The sequence below is a fragment of the Heloderma suspectum genome, chromosome 7, assembly GCF_057233095.1.
Source record: "Heloderma suspectum isolate Gila_16-S chromosome 7, 16-S_ref, whole genome shotgun sequence".
Lineage (NCBI taxonomy): Eukaryota > Metazoa > Chordata > Lepidosauria > Squamata > Helodermatidae > Heloderma > Heloderma suspectum.
This window is the reverse complement of record NC_139464.1, coordinates 84,756,353-84,770,034: the sequence shown is the minus strand read 5'-3', so window position 1 is coordinate 84,770,034 and position 13,682 is coordinate 84,756,353. Positions and strand designations below refer to the sequence as shown.

The window sequence follows — 13,682 nt, the reverse complement described above, 5'->3', positions numbered from 1 at the left end:
GGAACAGTTGGTCCCCGTTTGAAAGGCAGTTACTGGCAGACCCCTGAATATAAGGACTAGGGAGAATCCCTCCCCTTTTCCCTTGGATCCTCTGGGCACAACCGTTCTTTGAGCGCCAACCGGGCGCTACGCCTCCTTTCCGCGCTCTCCATTTGGCACCGCTCTCTGCGTCTGCGCCGTGCATCCAACCAGTCTGCTATCGGTGCTGGGTCACTCCCTGGACTGCTTTCTAATCTAGGAATGTTGGTGGGAGGAATCTCTGTCAGCTGCGGGCCCTGGGAAAAAGGGGCGCACTCCTCTCCCAGGAGCGACTGCTCTTCCTCTGAATCAGAACTACTCTGGGATTCTATGGGCTCAGTGTCCACCCTGACACTCAACCAGCTTCCTGCCATTCAGAGTGGTCCCTCTGAAAAGCTACAGAACAGTTTTTTTTAGTGCTTGCCCTAAATTGGTGAAGCCATTTCCAAACAGAGCGTACTGCTTTATAAACCTTTAAATTTCTTTTCACCCAATAAGAATTGTTGTCAGTCATATCTGTTGACCACTCAATTCAAATCATATTTTTTTCTTTTCTTTTTTAAACTTAATTTTTTTTACATGTTTTGAAATAAAAAGGTAACAATATTATGTTCCATTTTCACTGCAGTTTCAAGACAATCAAGAGAACATGAGAATGGATTATATGTAAAGGTGATGAAATCAGAATCAATTAATATTCCGTAAATCAACCTCACCCTTCCCCAAATCAGCCACAGAATGAATAACTAGGAGGTGTTTTTTTTTATCCTTCAAACACAGCAAGATGCCATTTAAAAAAAATCACATCACCAAGGAATGAAGGAGATCTTACTGTATATATAACTGAATGAATGTTATGGGCATAAATGCATTAGCTGTGCTCATTTGTTCTCTGGGTTTGTTTTTTTTAAAAGAGAAATAAAGATGCAAATTAAATGGAAATGCCTCGTTTTCACAGGGGCTGAGAATAGCACAACAGCACATGGCAAAGCACAGCTGGTATTCAAGCTTATTGCTACCATCCCAGCTGAATGGCTATCAGTATTAAACGCCAGCCAGACTAAAACAAAACATCACCCAGCAATTGTTCTTATCCCCCTCCCCTGATTCGGCAGTTCCGCTCTTTTAAATTCAGATACTAATTTAGTCTGAAACAATATACAATGCCAATCATATTGTGCAAGAGTCTATAGTGTTGGGTTCATGCCAGTCATTTCCTGCACAGATTGCCAATAGAGGATTGTTCCCAATTTGCAATGAGGAGACCATCTGGGAAGAAGAGGAAAATGCTAGGATATGTAATTGGGGCTTTCAGTTAAATAAATAGGACATCTGAAGACTGCAAGACCTGTGGAAAATGGAAATGTGAATGCTGTGGTAAAGAAAGGGGCAAAAAAACATGGTGGACTCCAAATTCGATCAGTGGTTTTATCAAAACGAAAACACATCAATAAACCTCAGCTATAAATGCATCATTATTTTGTCTCCCCTACAGTCTTAACAGGTGTGTCCTGAAAATAATGTACTCCATGCTCCTGAGGGAAAACAATAGCATTGGATTGCCAGGGCACACCATTTAAATGTCAACTTCACCTTGGCTAGGTGTTTAATAGAAAGGCTATATTTTTTCTAATAAACACTCACTCCATCAGTCATATAAAGAACGGCACCTGTTCTTTTAAATGGGAAATTGTGCAGGAGGATTTTATACTGGATTGCACCAGTAAAATCTTCCAAAAATCTTCCACAGAAGCCAATTTTCACAAATGACCCTTTCTCTTTTCCAACTCTTTTAGTAAAGCATGCTTGTTTTGTTTGGCATTTTGAGGGTGCCAAATTGTAGCCACCCACCCAAGGCAGTAAAAATCATGGAAGAAAGAAACCTTAGCCCAAAACTACTTTGTCAGCAGATTAGGGGGTGTCTCCATGAGCAATTTACTCCGAGCTGTCTGCGTTTCGAGGTTGTTAGGGATACATGATGTCATGGCCATCCATCAGCCACCCCGGAGCTTATCAGGGAAAACCCAGATTTCCTGAGACTGCTTAAAGTCCAATGCTTTTCCTTAGGTTGGATTTTTCTCAGTACAGTGTGCCCCAACCCCTGCATTTACCTCCAGTATGCTAGCCCTGCCCAGGGGTGTGCCTTTCACCATGACCCCAATCAAGGGGTGTTTCCTGTGTTTTTCCCGTCCCTGCACAAGCCAATTAGTGTTTACTCAGAAGTAACTCCCATTCTGCTCAATGAGGCTTGTCCCCTGAATGCCCACATCAGAATTTTCAGAGTTCCCCTCAATTGAAATGGCACAGTTTAAAGTGCAAAGTCTCTAAATGCTCTAAAATGTGATCTCAAGGCTCCGATTGTCCTTTGTTTGGTTTATTGCCTTAATAAGTAACTACTTCCGCACCTTCATTATACAGATCCTCCACATCACTGGATTAGAAAGGGAGCTGGTTTCTCATCCCTGTGTCCCCCCCCCACCTTTCCCAGCATATGTGTGTCTACTCAGAAGTAACTCCCATTGTGCTCAATGAGGCTTGCTCCTGAAATGCAGGTGCATCTGGAGCTTCAGGGGAAAGGAAAAAGAGGGGAGGGGGAAGCCTCTCTTATTGGTTGAGCAGACCTTGCCGGTCAGATGATGTTCACTCCAACCCCCACCCAGAAGTATGTTCTGTGAAGCAATTTTTATTGGTGCAGAGCACTCGCTCATGGAGCCCTGCATGGACATAGCAAAACTGATTCCTTCTAAAAAAAATCCAGTACTCCTCCATTTGCTTCTCCTTCCATTGTCATGGAAACACCCCCCCCCCCCAGGTTTCTTAAGCTATTTCCTTCTTCATCCTGGCAGGCTCCTATTGTACAATGTTTTCCCTTGCTAATGTAGAAACTGATGGGCAACTGTAGTTTAGATGTTGCTGGGATTAACTAGGCAATTGGTTAACTGGAAAATAATGATCATTTTTTTATTCACCACACATAAATCAGTGCTCAACCTCACTCACACTTCAGAAGATCTTTTGATGCCACCCTAACTTATTGCCATTTGAGCCCATCTAAACGTATTTAGCCCACAGAGGATAAGTAGGGTGACCTATCCCTGTTCTCCCTTAAAGTAAAGCAACTCCTCATGTATCTAAGGGTGTTATCCAATCCATTGTCTTGAGACATGGTGACAGGAATAAAATGTATTCTGTTCCCGCTACCTCACTAATGCCAAGTAGAAGTACTTGTAATTTCCCTGCTGATTCAACTTGCCATCAAATATGACCCATAGATTTTTTCATGCCGCTAAGTGCTACACAAACATCCCCCAAGTTGTGTTTTCAGTTGTTCTTCAGCAAGTGCAGCACTTTGCAGTAATTAGATTTCACCCTATTTATTCCCTTCACCCAGTATTTCCAATTCATTGAAATTATATTGAATAATAATCCCATCCTCCAAAGAACTTACCAAGTGCTTACAAAATGGCCCGGTCTGCACACAATGCAGTGACATTGCTGAAGCTGACCATGTCTGAATGGGGCCAAGACCTAGATGGAAGACTGTGGCTAGATCTACACAGGCAGCCAGTCTCAAGCATCAGTTCTTTGAGTCTCGTACAAACGTATAACATGGTTCCCTTCAGGTTCCACCATAAGGCTTTCTCAATTTCAAAAAATTGGAAAATTGATTGGTGTCCTTTAGCTTCTTTTAGCGCCCATCGTTTAATTACTTTGTTTCTCAATGACTGATTTTATTTCTAGACAGTTCTGGGCAGTATGGCATTTATATGAATTATATGTGAGTGGAAATCTAAAAGACTGCCTACTCCCACTTGAACCTGTGCAAATAGCAAGAGCTCCCTCTGATTCATTTCTCCAGTTGCCGCTACCTCCACCTTATGATGTTAGGGTAGCAAAGGGGAAAGGGCATTTCAGTGGAGATGGCCAATCTGTGGAAAATGGCCTAGCACCAAATCTTGTATCGTGCCAGGGTCAGGTGAAAAATTTTTATTTAATCAGGCCTTTTCTCATGTTTAAGTTGCTTTTAATCCTGCTGTTGTTTTATCCTGCACTGCTGCTTTCATGATATTGGGCAGTATCCTATACTGCCCATACGCTAGCGGGACTCATCACTAGCCCAACAGGAAGTAGTGCTTCCAAAAGCAACTCCAGAAACAAGTGGAAACGCTCATTTCTGGAATAGGGCAGATCAGCAGAGCTTGCAGAAGGGAGCTCTGCTGACCTGTCTCGATCCGGAAATGAGAGTTTCCGCTCGTTTCCAGAGTTGCTTTCGGAAGCACTACTTCCTGTTGCACTAGCAGTGAGTCCTGAGGGAGGCACAGCAGCAGTATAGGGATACTGCCCATTGGTTTTACATTTGTTTCAAACTCCGTTTTGCAAGCCATTCTGGCAGTTCTAGAACTGAAGTATGGGGTATAAATATTCTAATACAAATAAAGAAAACCTGGAAAACATTGATCCATCTAGCTACATGTGGTCCTTGGCCTAATTTCATAGCACTGGGTGGAGCCCAAAGGGAGATAAAAGAGGGCAGAGAGGGGAGAAATGGGTGGAGCAAAGAGAGATGGAGAAATGGAAGGAGAGGGGCAAGAGCACTCTCTCCAGCAGGGGAGAAAAGAGTTAACAGAGAGAGAAAAGGAGGCAGAAAGAGAGATGTCTCCACCCACCTTTGACTCTAGGCCCACGCACTACCAGTACGTGGCCCGCAAAGAGAGTACCCTCAAGGGAATGCAACTCTCAACAGAAAAAGATTCCCACCCCTGGTCTGCATTGGCTGGCAGCAGTTCTCTGCTGTCAAGGGCTCCTTGGAGGCCTCTCTCAGTCTAATCCAGTAGCCAAGTCCAGACACAGACAAATGGATTCTTTTCAAAGCTTTATTCCTCTTTTACAACTTAACAACTCTACCGTTAGCAACTAGATATGAGCAGCAGAGTACCTATGCCCTAAGTTGGAACAGTTGGTCCCCGTTTGAAAGGGAATCACTGGCAGACCCTGAACTTAAGGACTAGGGAGAGTCCCTCCCCTTTTCCCTTGGATCCTCTGGGCGCAGCTGTTGTTTGCACGCCAACCGGGCACTACGCCTCCTTTCTGCATCCTCCATTTGGCGCCGCTCTCTGCGTCGGCGTCGCACGTCTAACAAGTCTGCTTCCCGCGCTCTGTCACTCCCTGGACTGCTATCTAAGCTAGGAATGCTGGTGGGAGGAATCTTCGTCAGCTGTTGGCCCTGGGAAAGAGGAGCGCGTTCCTCTCCCAGGAGCGACTGCTCTTCCTCAGAATCAGAACTACTCTGGGATTCTCTGGGCTCAGTGTCCACCCTGACATCCAGAGTGTGAAGCAGGAGTCTTTCCCAGCCCTCCCTGGAGATGCCAGGGACTGAACTTGGGACCCTCTGCATGCAAACCATGTGCTCTGCTAATGAGCTCACCCTTCCCGATAAGGTTGTGTACCTGTTGCTTACTCATACAGAGCCCCCACCTCCCTTGCTTGACAGGCTACCAGCTCTGAGAGTACTTGACTTGCTACATAGTTGGAGAAAGGGTACATTCGTGGAGGCTTGTGACTCTGATGTCAGTGGGGCTGTGAATCGGCTCTGGGTTTCAGTCAGAACCTAAGGGAGCTATCCAAGGTGCTATCCAACCCTATCCTCAAAGTGACTACAGCACCTTGGATAGCTCCTTTAGAGTTCTAATTGATTCTGACTAAAACCCAGAGTGAATTCACAGCCCACTGACATCAGAGCCACCAGCCTCCACTGGGTACATTTGGACTCTCTAGTGCCCATTGCCATCCCATTGAACAGGGGATTATATGCCCATAATTTGGAAGCACCATTCACATACCCTGCTGGTTTCCCACCCCTGGTGGTGCAGGTTTCCCACCTCCTCCCGACACTGATTTGCGCCTGTGGTAAAAGAGATCCGAAAGTGGTCATCTATTTCCACTTACAGATCCTTTCACTGGACTAGAACAAAGGGACTCAGACACCAGCCATGAGATATGTGTGGGCACTTCCTGAGTGACTAAATATCTTCTGAAATAGCCTTGTAAGGACCTTTATTTCTGTATACTTTCCTAACACCCACAAAGGTGTCTGACAGAGCCCCACAAATCTCTAGAAACCTCTTCCTAGAGTTACACACTGTGGTGGGTAAACATGACATGAGAAACCTCTCCTGTAGTGGGTTACATTGGAAGATGGAGACAAGTACAGTGTGTTTTCCCAGTCACGTTCTGCAGTTTATTGAGCTCACAGACTTGTGTTAACCTAGAATAGAGAGCAGCTTTTAGATAATTAAGTAGGCTGCCTCACACGGGAAAGTTGGTACCAGGCAAGGCCAATTTTGCAGGAGCTAAGCTGTTTGATTCTTGCCAGGTTGCTCTGGTCCCTTTCAGATAAGAACGTAGGGTAATGTCTTCTAAAGCATGCTAAGTTGGTCTTGTTCCAAGGGGAGTAGTGCACATACCAACTTGGAGAATTGATTATCGGTCCATGAAGAGACGTCCTGTGTACCTTGATTGGGACCCAGATACATGCGTGGCTCTGGAAGAAGTCACCAGCTTCAGTCAGCACAAGGGACATGTGAGGTTCTTTGCTTTGCTTTATTTTCACAACCATTTACTATCAATAAACTGTTAAACTGATCTATTTGTGACTTTGTCTCACTTTGGCTTATCCCAAATCTATTTTGATAAGGCTCCTAACAAGATCAGGACCCAATTAATACATCTCCCTTCCAAGTTCTTTACATCACAGAAAACTCAGAGCTGGGGTGGGAGCAGCAGTCTCTTGCTTAATAGCAGCCCGGGTGTGATAGACAGATCTTGTCCCTTCTCTGAATTCTTTGGCTTGCGCAGACATCTCTTGGGAGGTGGAAGAACATCAGCACCCACTTTGTGTTAGGCTGGAGATGCTCACTGCTTCTGAGCGCCTCTCAGCCCAGCATAAGGTAAGAGGGTCATCCCTTCCCTATGTCCTCTGGAAGGACCGAGTTGTTTACTCACCTCGCACTGGGCTGAGGGGGACACAGCAAAAATCAGTCAGTTAATCCCTATCTGCTTGCTTCTTCTAGAGGACTCGGGGGAAGTGTGTGGTTGTTCACTCACCTCTTGCCATGCATCGGAGGCACTTGGAAGCAACAAGCAAAATTCTTGCTCCTATGGGTGTCCCAAAGGACTCAAGAGAGTAAAGGAAAAAGCCTCTGATCTTGTGCGGGTTGAGAAGCACTTGGGGAGTGTGCTCCAGCCTGGCATGACATGAGAGACTGACCCTCCCTCAAGACTGCTGCCCCTGCCAGAGCATTTAAGGGAGGTGTCATAGAAACCACTAATAATGGCTGGCTACCAGGTTAGACAAATGTGGTGGGCCCCTTGTTATTTTGTTAAGTTATCTGTATAGTCAACTTATAGCAGTACTGGTATATTGATAGTCAAGAATTGCAGATTCTCATCACAGGGTTCTAACAGCTAGAGTGCTAGGAATGCCATATGAGAGAAAGTGCACCCGAGACTCAGACTAAGCCATGAATCAGGAAATCACCACTTCAAATCTCACCTCTGCTGTGAACTCACTAAGCGCCTTAGGCAAGCCAGTCTGTCTCGACCTCAGTCCATTCACCTGCAATATGGGGATAATTATGACCTACTCTACAGCATTGTAAGCATTACAACAAGATGATGATGATGATGATGAAGTGCTGTGTGAAGAAGTACTTCCGTTTATCTGTCCTGAATCTCCCATCAGTCAGTTTTATAGGATGACCCCGGGTTCCAGTACTTTGAGAGAGGGAGAAAAATGACTCTCTATCCACATTATCCACACCATGCATGATTTTGTAGACCACTGTCATGGTGTATACCTGATCTTACCCTCCTTTTTTCCAAGCTAAACAAGCCCAGCTGATGTAACCTTCTCTTGTAGGGGAGATGCTCCAGCCCCTTGATCATTTTAGTTGCCCTTTTCTGCACTTTTTCCAGCTCTACAATATCTTTTTTAAGGTGTGGTGACCAGTACTGTGCACAGTATTAAAAGTGTGGTCGCACCACAGATTTGTATAGGGGGAATATGATGTTGGCTGTTTTATTCTCAATTCCTTTTCTAATTATGCCTAACATGGAGTTTGCCTTTTTTACAGCGGCCGCACACTGGGTTGATATTTTCATTGAGCTGTCCACCACAACCTCAAGATCTCTTTCTTGGTTGGTCACTGCCAGCTCAGATCCCATGAGGTTATACTTGAAGCTGGGACTTTCTGCTTCAACATCTCTTTATACTTGCTTACATTGAACCACATTTGCCATTTAGATGCCCATTCTCCCAGTTTGGAGAGATCCTTTTGGAGCTCTTCACAATTCCTTTTTGTTTTAACCACCCTAAATAATTTGGTGTTATCAGCAAACTTGGCCACTTCAGTGCTCACTCCTAATTCCAGATCATTTATGAACAGGTTGAAAAGCTTTGGTCCTAATACAGATCCCTGTGGAACCCCACTATTTACTTCCCTCCTTTGGGAGAATTTACCATTTATTCCTCCTCTCTGCTTTCTGTTCTGTAACCAGTTACTGATCCATAAGAGGGCCTGTCCTCTTCTTCCATGACTGCTAAGTTTGCTCAGGATCAAAAGCCTTTTGGAAGTCCAAGTAAACAACATCTCCTGGATCACTCCTGTTCTATTCATCTCCTAACACCAGTGTTGGACTAGTGCTCCAGTCCACAGATCATTGCATGCAACAGCAGAAGACCGTATGCAATTTTGCATTAGAATATGCAGTTATTCCCCTGTGGAATGGTGATGTGGGGCAGAGGGAGGGAGGGCACAAAAATAGAGGAAATTTAGAAGGGTGGGCCAAGTTCAATAAGTCTGTGAGAAACTGCTTTAGGGATAAGACAAACTACTAGACCATGTGATCACAGATGTGCCCCCTTTCTCCCTGTCTCTGGAGGTCAGGCAAGAACCAACATTCGGCACCTCCTGAAAACATCTTTATTTCAAGAAGCCTTCCTTGACTGACCAGCCACGGTGTTTACTGGTACTCTGCTTTAAAAAGAAACATTTTAATATGGTGTTTTATTCTTTTTATCTTTTATTGTTCACCGCTCCGGAGTCTGTCTAGATCTGGAGCCCTATATAAATGTTGTAAACAAATAAATAAACAATTAGAGAATAATTGCCTCTTCAAAGTCAGTTACAGTATCTCAGAACACTATTGGGATTAAGTGCTAGAGGCAGAAACATACAAGAAAAAGAAAAGTTTGGGGTGGCTTTGGATGCAAATTTTACAGGCCAGAAGTCCACAGTTTCAAGCATGCATGGTACACCTCACTATGCACACGGGCACACATCCAAATTGCCCAATTTCCAGAACACCTTTAAAAGTAACTTACCACTGAAAAGAAACCACTGAATTAGTGTTTTGTAGTACATTCCTTTTACATTTGTTTCCAAAAAATGGGCATTCTAGATGCATGGCTTGTATGCATAGTGAAAAGTATCTTGCATATCACAAACCTGCCTAAGGACATAGCTTCCGAAGCCATCCTAAGACGAAGGACAGATAACGGTCCTCTGTAAAGATTAAAATAAAAGCCTTTGCAAGACTTCCTTTGATTGGCTCCAATGTGCTAGTCTTCAGCTTGAAAGAGCAGTTAATCTGTCTAAAATGGGGTGGACCTTGACTAAGGTTATTCATTTCTTTTTCCTGAAATTCTCAACTGTAATGTTTTGTTTGGCTCTGGTTAATAAAAAGCAAGTAAAATGCACTTTATAAAATGAGTAGTTCTTAGGTTCGCTGTGATCACACTACACACTCATTTTTAAAAACAGAAAATTCATTAATCTGGATGTCATGGAAACAAAAGCTTGCCCAGGTGTTGTCAGACACGCAGGCAGTTAGGCTGCACGTTGGTGACTCTACCAGAGAGTCCTGCTCAGCCGACAATAAGGAAGCCCTTTATGGTGATGACTATTTATATAGATGGCTATTTTCCAATTAACTATAATTACACCATACATCCTTGGTAAAAGCACTGAAATAATAGTACTAGTTTCCTTTTTTTAAATCTGTTTATAAGCAGACCCTCATAAGTTATATTCCCCAGATAATTGGCAATGCCATTTCACCAGACTAAAAGTGTTCAGCATTATTCTTTCTGTATCATCTACTAACAGCACAATCCTATACATGTTTACTCAGAAGCCCCATGTATTCAATTGGGCTTATTCTGCAGAAAGTGTGCGCAGGATTGCAGCCTAAATATATATTAAAAAGCAAAAATTAACCAAAGTTTAAGAGAAGAGGCCACTAATGCAACATTTTTCAAGGTAGAGAAGAAAACCATAACAATATACAGGCAATGATGCATTTTATTCTGTCTTGACCTTGAACAGGCATTGTGTTAGAAAGAGTGCAAAGCTGAATCAAAAGAACCAATTAACCCTTTGAAACACCAGATTCTTTAAGGGTTAGAAGTGTTCTCCTAGAATGTTACCATTCTGAATGAACTGTGATTTCTGCAATCAAAGCTTCAGATTAACCACTATGGAAAACAGATTGCATCCCATGTCATAATCACTTAGATCATGAAATATTATTATTTTAGTGCAAATGACATCATATCTAATAAGTAAGCATAACATTTTATTTTCATGTTCATTTTAGTTAATAGCCCCAGCGGCAGTATTGATCCCCAGTAGTGCCTGTATATGCACACTGTCATCAATAATCTTATCAGGAGTGAGGTCCCATTCACAGTCCGCTCTCACTTCTGGTAGGTCCCAGATGAGCCTTGAAACAGAAAACAAATCCACCAGGTTTTCAGAGATATGCATCTGCGCTGCCTGCTTTGCACCAGCTAGAGCTTGTTCATTTTTAGATGTACAAACCACTGACATTGCACTTGAAAATGCCTCCCTCTCACTGTATCCCAAATGCCTGTCCTCACCATCCCATCACAATGACAAGACAAGCTTCAGATACTTTACACCATATTTGAGAGATGCCTATTATTCCCAAGCAGCAAGCTGATGCTCCATTGTTAAATCAAATATGTTCTAGCTCTCCGGCACATAATCCTGGAGCATCCTGTCAATCCTTCAAATACCCTTATTATCACATCGGTAACTCTTAAATACTGCAACTGCAATAACACATGTGTGCGTATGTGTGTGTCACCCACACAATGAATGCACGCATTCAAGCAAAGCCACATTTTCTTTTGCATCTTTGAGCGGCCTGGATTCAGCATCACCAACAGTCCTACGCTGTCTTGCTGCCAGTGTCAAAGACGCACAAAAGGCGAGAGAGTCGAAACCTCCCCATCATCCTTCTTTCCTTAACAAACAAGCTAGAACCACAGGTTTTTGGTGGTGCTGGTGGTGGTGGTTCAAACAAACCCTGCAGAACAGCAGATGCAGTTACTGGGCATGGAACAAAGCCGTAAAGCAAGCCCTGCCCCACAACAAAAATGCAAGTGAGATAACACATTTACTTACATGATGATTCAGTGCCAAACATGGCTGGCTCCAGATGCTTGTTATCTCGAAAGGGGGGTTAAAAAAGGGAAAGAAAGAGAGATATGAGTGAGAGAAGGGATGAGGCTGCTACACAGCAGGGATCATGAAGCCAGACAACGCAGTCCCCACAGCTATCCAGCCACCAGATTGTGTTCTCTTCTCCCAAGCCTCACTCTGCCTTTTCCTGCAGCCCTTAAAGCAAAACAGGTCTACTTTGTAGAAGCAACAAAATATAATTTCAGAAAAATCACGAGCGTTTAGTTTAAAATCCTGTAGACAAGGGAAAGCCAGTGTCTTTCCTGCTGATGCAGTGAGGCAGAAATAGGTAGCAGACACCAGATACTGCAATCCACAGCCTCTGCTCTCAGTAAGACAATAGCATAGCTTATGCATACACTGGATGACGTCAGAACACTGCAAAGACTGACTGCTGTTAACCACAGGCTCAGAGGGAGCCTGAATAGAGCACCGCAATTCAAATGGGAATTCTTTTGTCACAAAATGCAGAAGACAAAGAACCACACATATTTCCCCTCCTTGCTGATGAAAAAGCAGAAGAAACCTTCTCCACGCTAAGGGACAGCATTGGTCCCTTGGTTAATTTGCTCAGCTACAACAACAGCTTCCTTGCAAGTGCATTAGCCACAACAATAATATTTTAAAAATACCTAGTCCTGACATGCTATCAGATATTCAGTGTATGTATTCAAGCAAATTACTTTCTAATAAGGACAGGAACAACAATCCAGGCACTACTGTTTACTCAGAAGCCCTTTCTAATAAATTAACAAAAAGAGAATCCCTAGGTGTATGTGTGTGTGTAACATCGACTAGAGATGGTCAACCAGAAACTCACTGGCTGGATATGGCCTTGAGCCAATTTTGTCTGATGGCCCTACAAAATGTTAATGAAGGTGTGGTAAAACATTTGCCAACAGTTTCACTCATTAGGAAAAGAAAATGGTGTCTTCATTTTGTAAGAAATAAAGTTGTTCTACACTTGAATGTTACATCTCTTTTTCGGGCTTGTAGCACCCTTGCTACATTCAAATGAATATGCTCCATAACTATGCAGCCCCTTCTACCGCTACCTGGGGAATAACATTGGGCCATCCTTGCTATACTAGAGGTGGCCAACACAAGAAACAAACAGCCATATTGTAAAATCTCCACTCGGGGCAATTTGTTGTTCAGTCGTTAAGTCATGTCCAACTCTTCATGACCCCATGGACCATAGCACGCCAGGCCTTCCTGTCCTGCACTCTCTCCCGGAGCGTGCTCAAGTCCATATTCATTGCATCAGTGATGCTATCTAGCCATCTCATCCTCTGCCGTCCCCTTCTCCTTTTGCCGTCAATCTTTCCCAGCATCAGGGTCTTTTCCAGTGACTTTTCTCTTCGCATTAGGTGGCCAAAATATTTAAGCTTCAGCTTCAGTATCTGTCCTTCCAATGAGCAGTCAGGGATGATTTCCTTTAGGATTAACTAATTTGACCTCCTTGCAGTCCAGGGGACTCGTAAGAGTCTTCTCCAGCACCACTGTTCGAAAGCATCAATTCTTCGGCGCTCAGCCTTCCTTATAGTCCAGCTCTCACAGCCATACTTTGCTACTGGGAAAATCATAGCTTTGATTATACGAATCTCTGTCGGCAAGGTGATGTCTCTGCTTCTTACTATGCTGTCTAGCTTTGCCATAGCTTTCCTCCCAAGGAGCAAGCGCCTTTTAATTTCATGGCTACAGTCACTGTCTGCGGTGATCCTGGAGCCCAAAAAAATAAAATCTGTCACTGCTTCCATTTCTTCCCCTTCTATATGCCAGCAAGTGATGGGGCCAGATGCCATGATCTTCGTTTTTTTAATGTTGAATTTCAAACCAGCTTTTGCACTCTCCACTTTCACCCTCAACAAGAGGCTATTTAGATCCTCTTCGCTTTCTGCCTTTAGGGTGGTATCGTCTGCGTATCTGAGGTTGTTGATAATTCTCCCAACAATCTTAATTCCGACCTCTGATTCATCCAACCCGGCGTTTCTCATGATGTACTCTGCATATAAATTAAATAAGCAGGGCGACAATATACAGCCTTGTCGTACTCCTTTCCCAATTCTGAACCAATCGGTTGTTCCATGTCCGGTTCTTACTGTTGCTTCTTGTCCC

The 13,682-nt window shown here is 43.7% G+C and overlaps 1 protein-coding gene across 6 annotated transcripts in view; it reads right to left on the bottom strand.

The window, feature by feature from the left end:
- Positions 1-13,682, bottom strand: part of ST7 (suppression of tumorigenicity 7) — a 165,665-nt gene that overhangs the window by 113,501 nt on the left and 38,482 nt on the right. Inside the window, exon 1 of one of the 6 annotated variants that reach the window (XM_084810816.1) lies at positions 11,508-11,890. The exons of the other annotated variants lie outside the window; for them this stretch is intronic. Within the exon in view, the coding sequence (XP_084666942.1) occupies positions 11,508-11,529 (22 nt within the window). The 5' untranslated portion in view covers positions 11,530-11,890. Of the gene's footprint in view, positions 1-11,507; positions 11,891-13,682 lie in introns of those variants that run through there. 6 annotated transcript variants of the gene reach the window in all.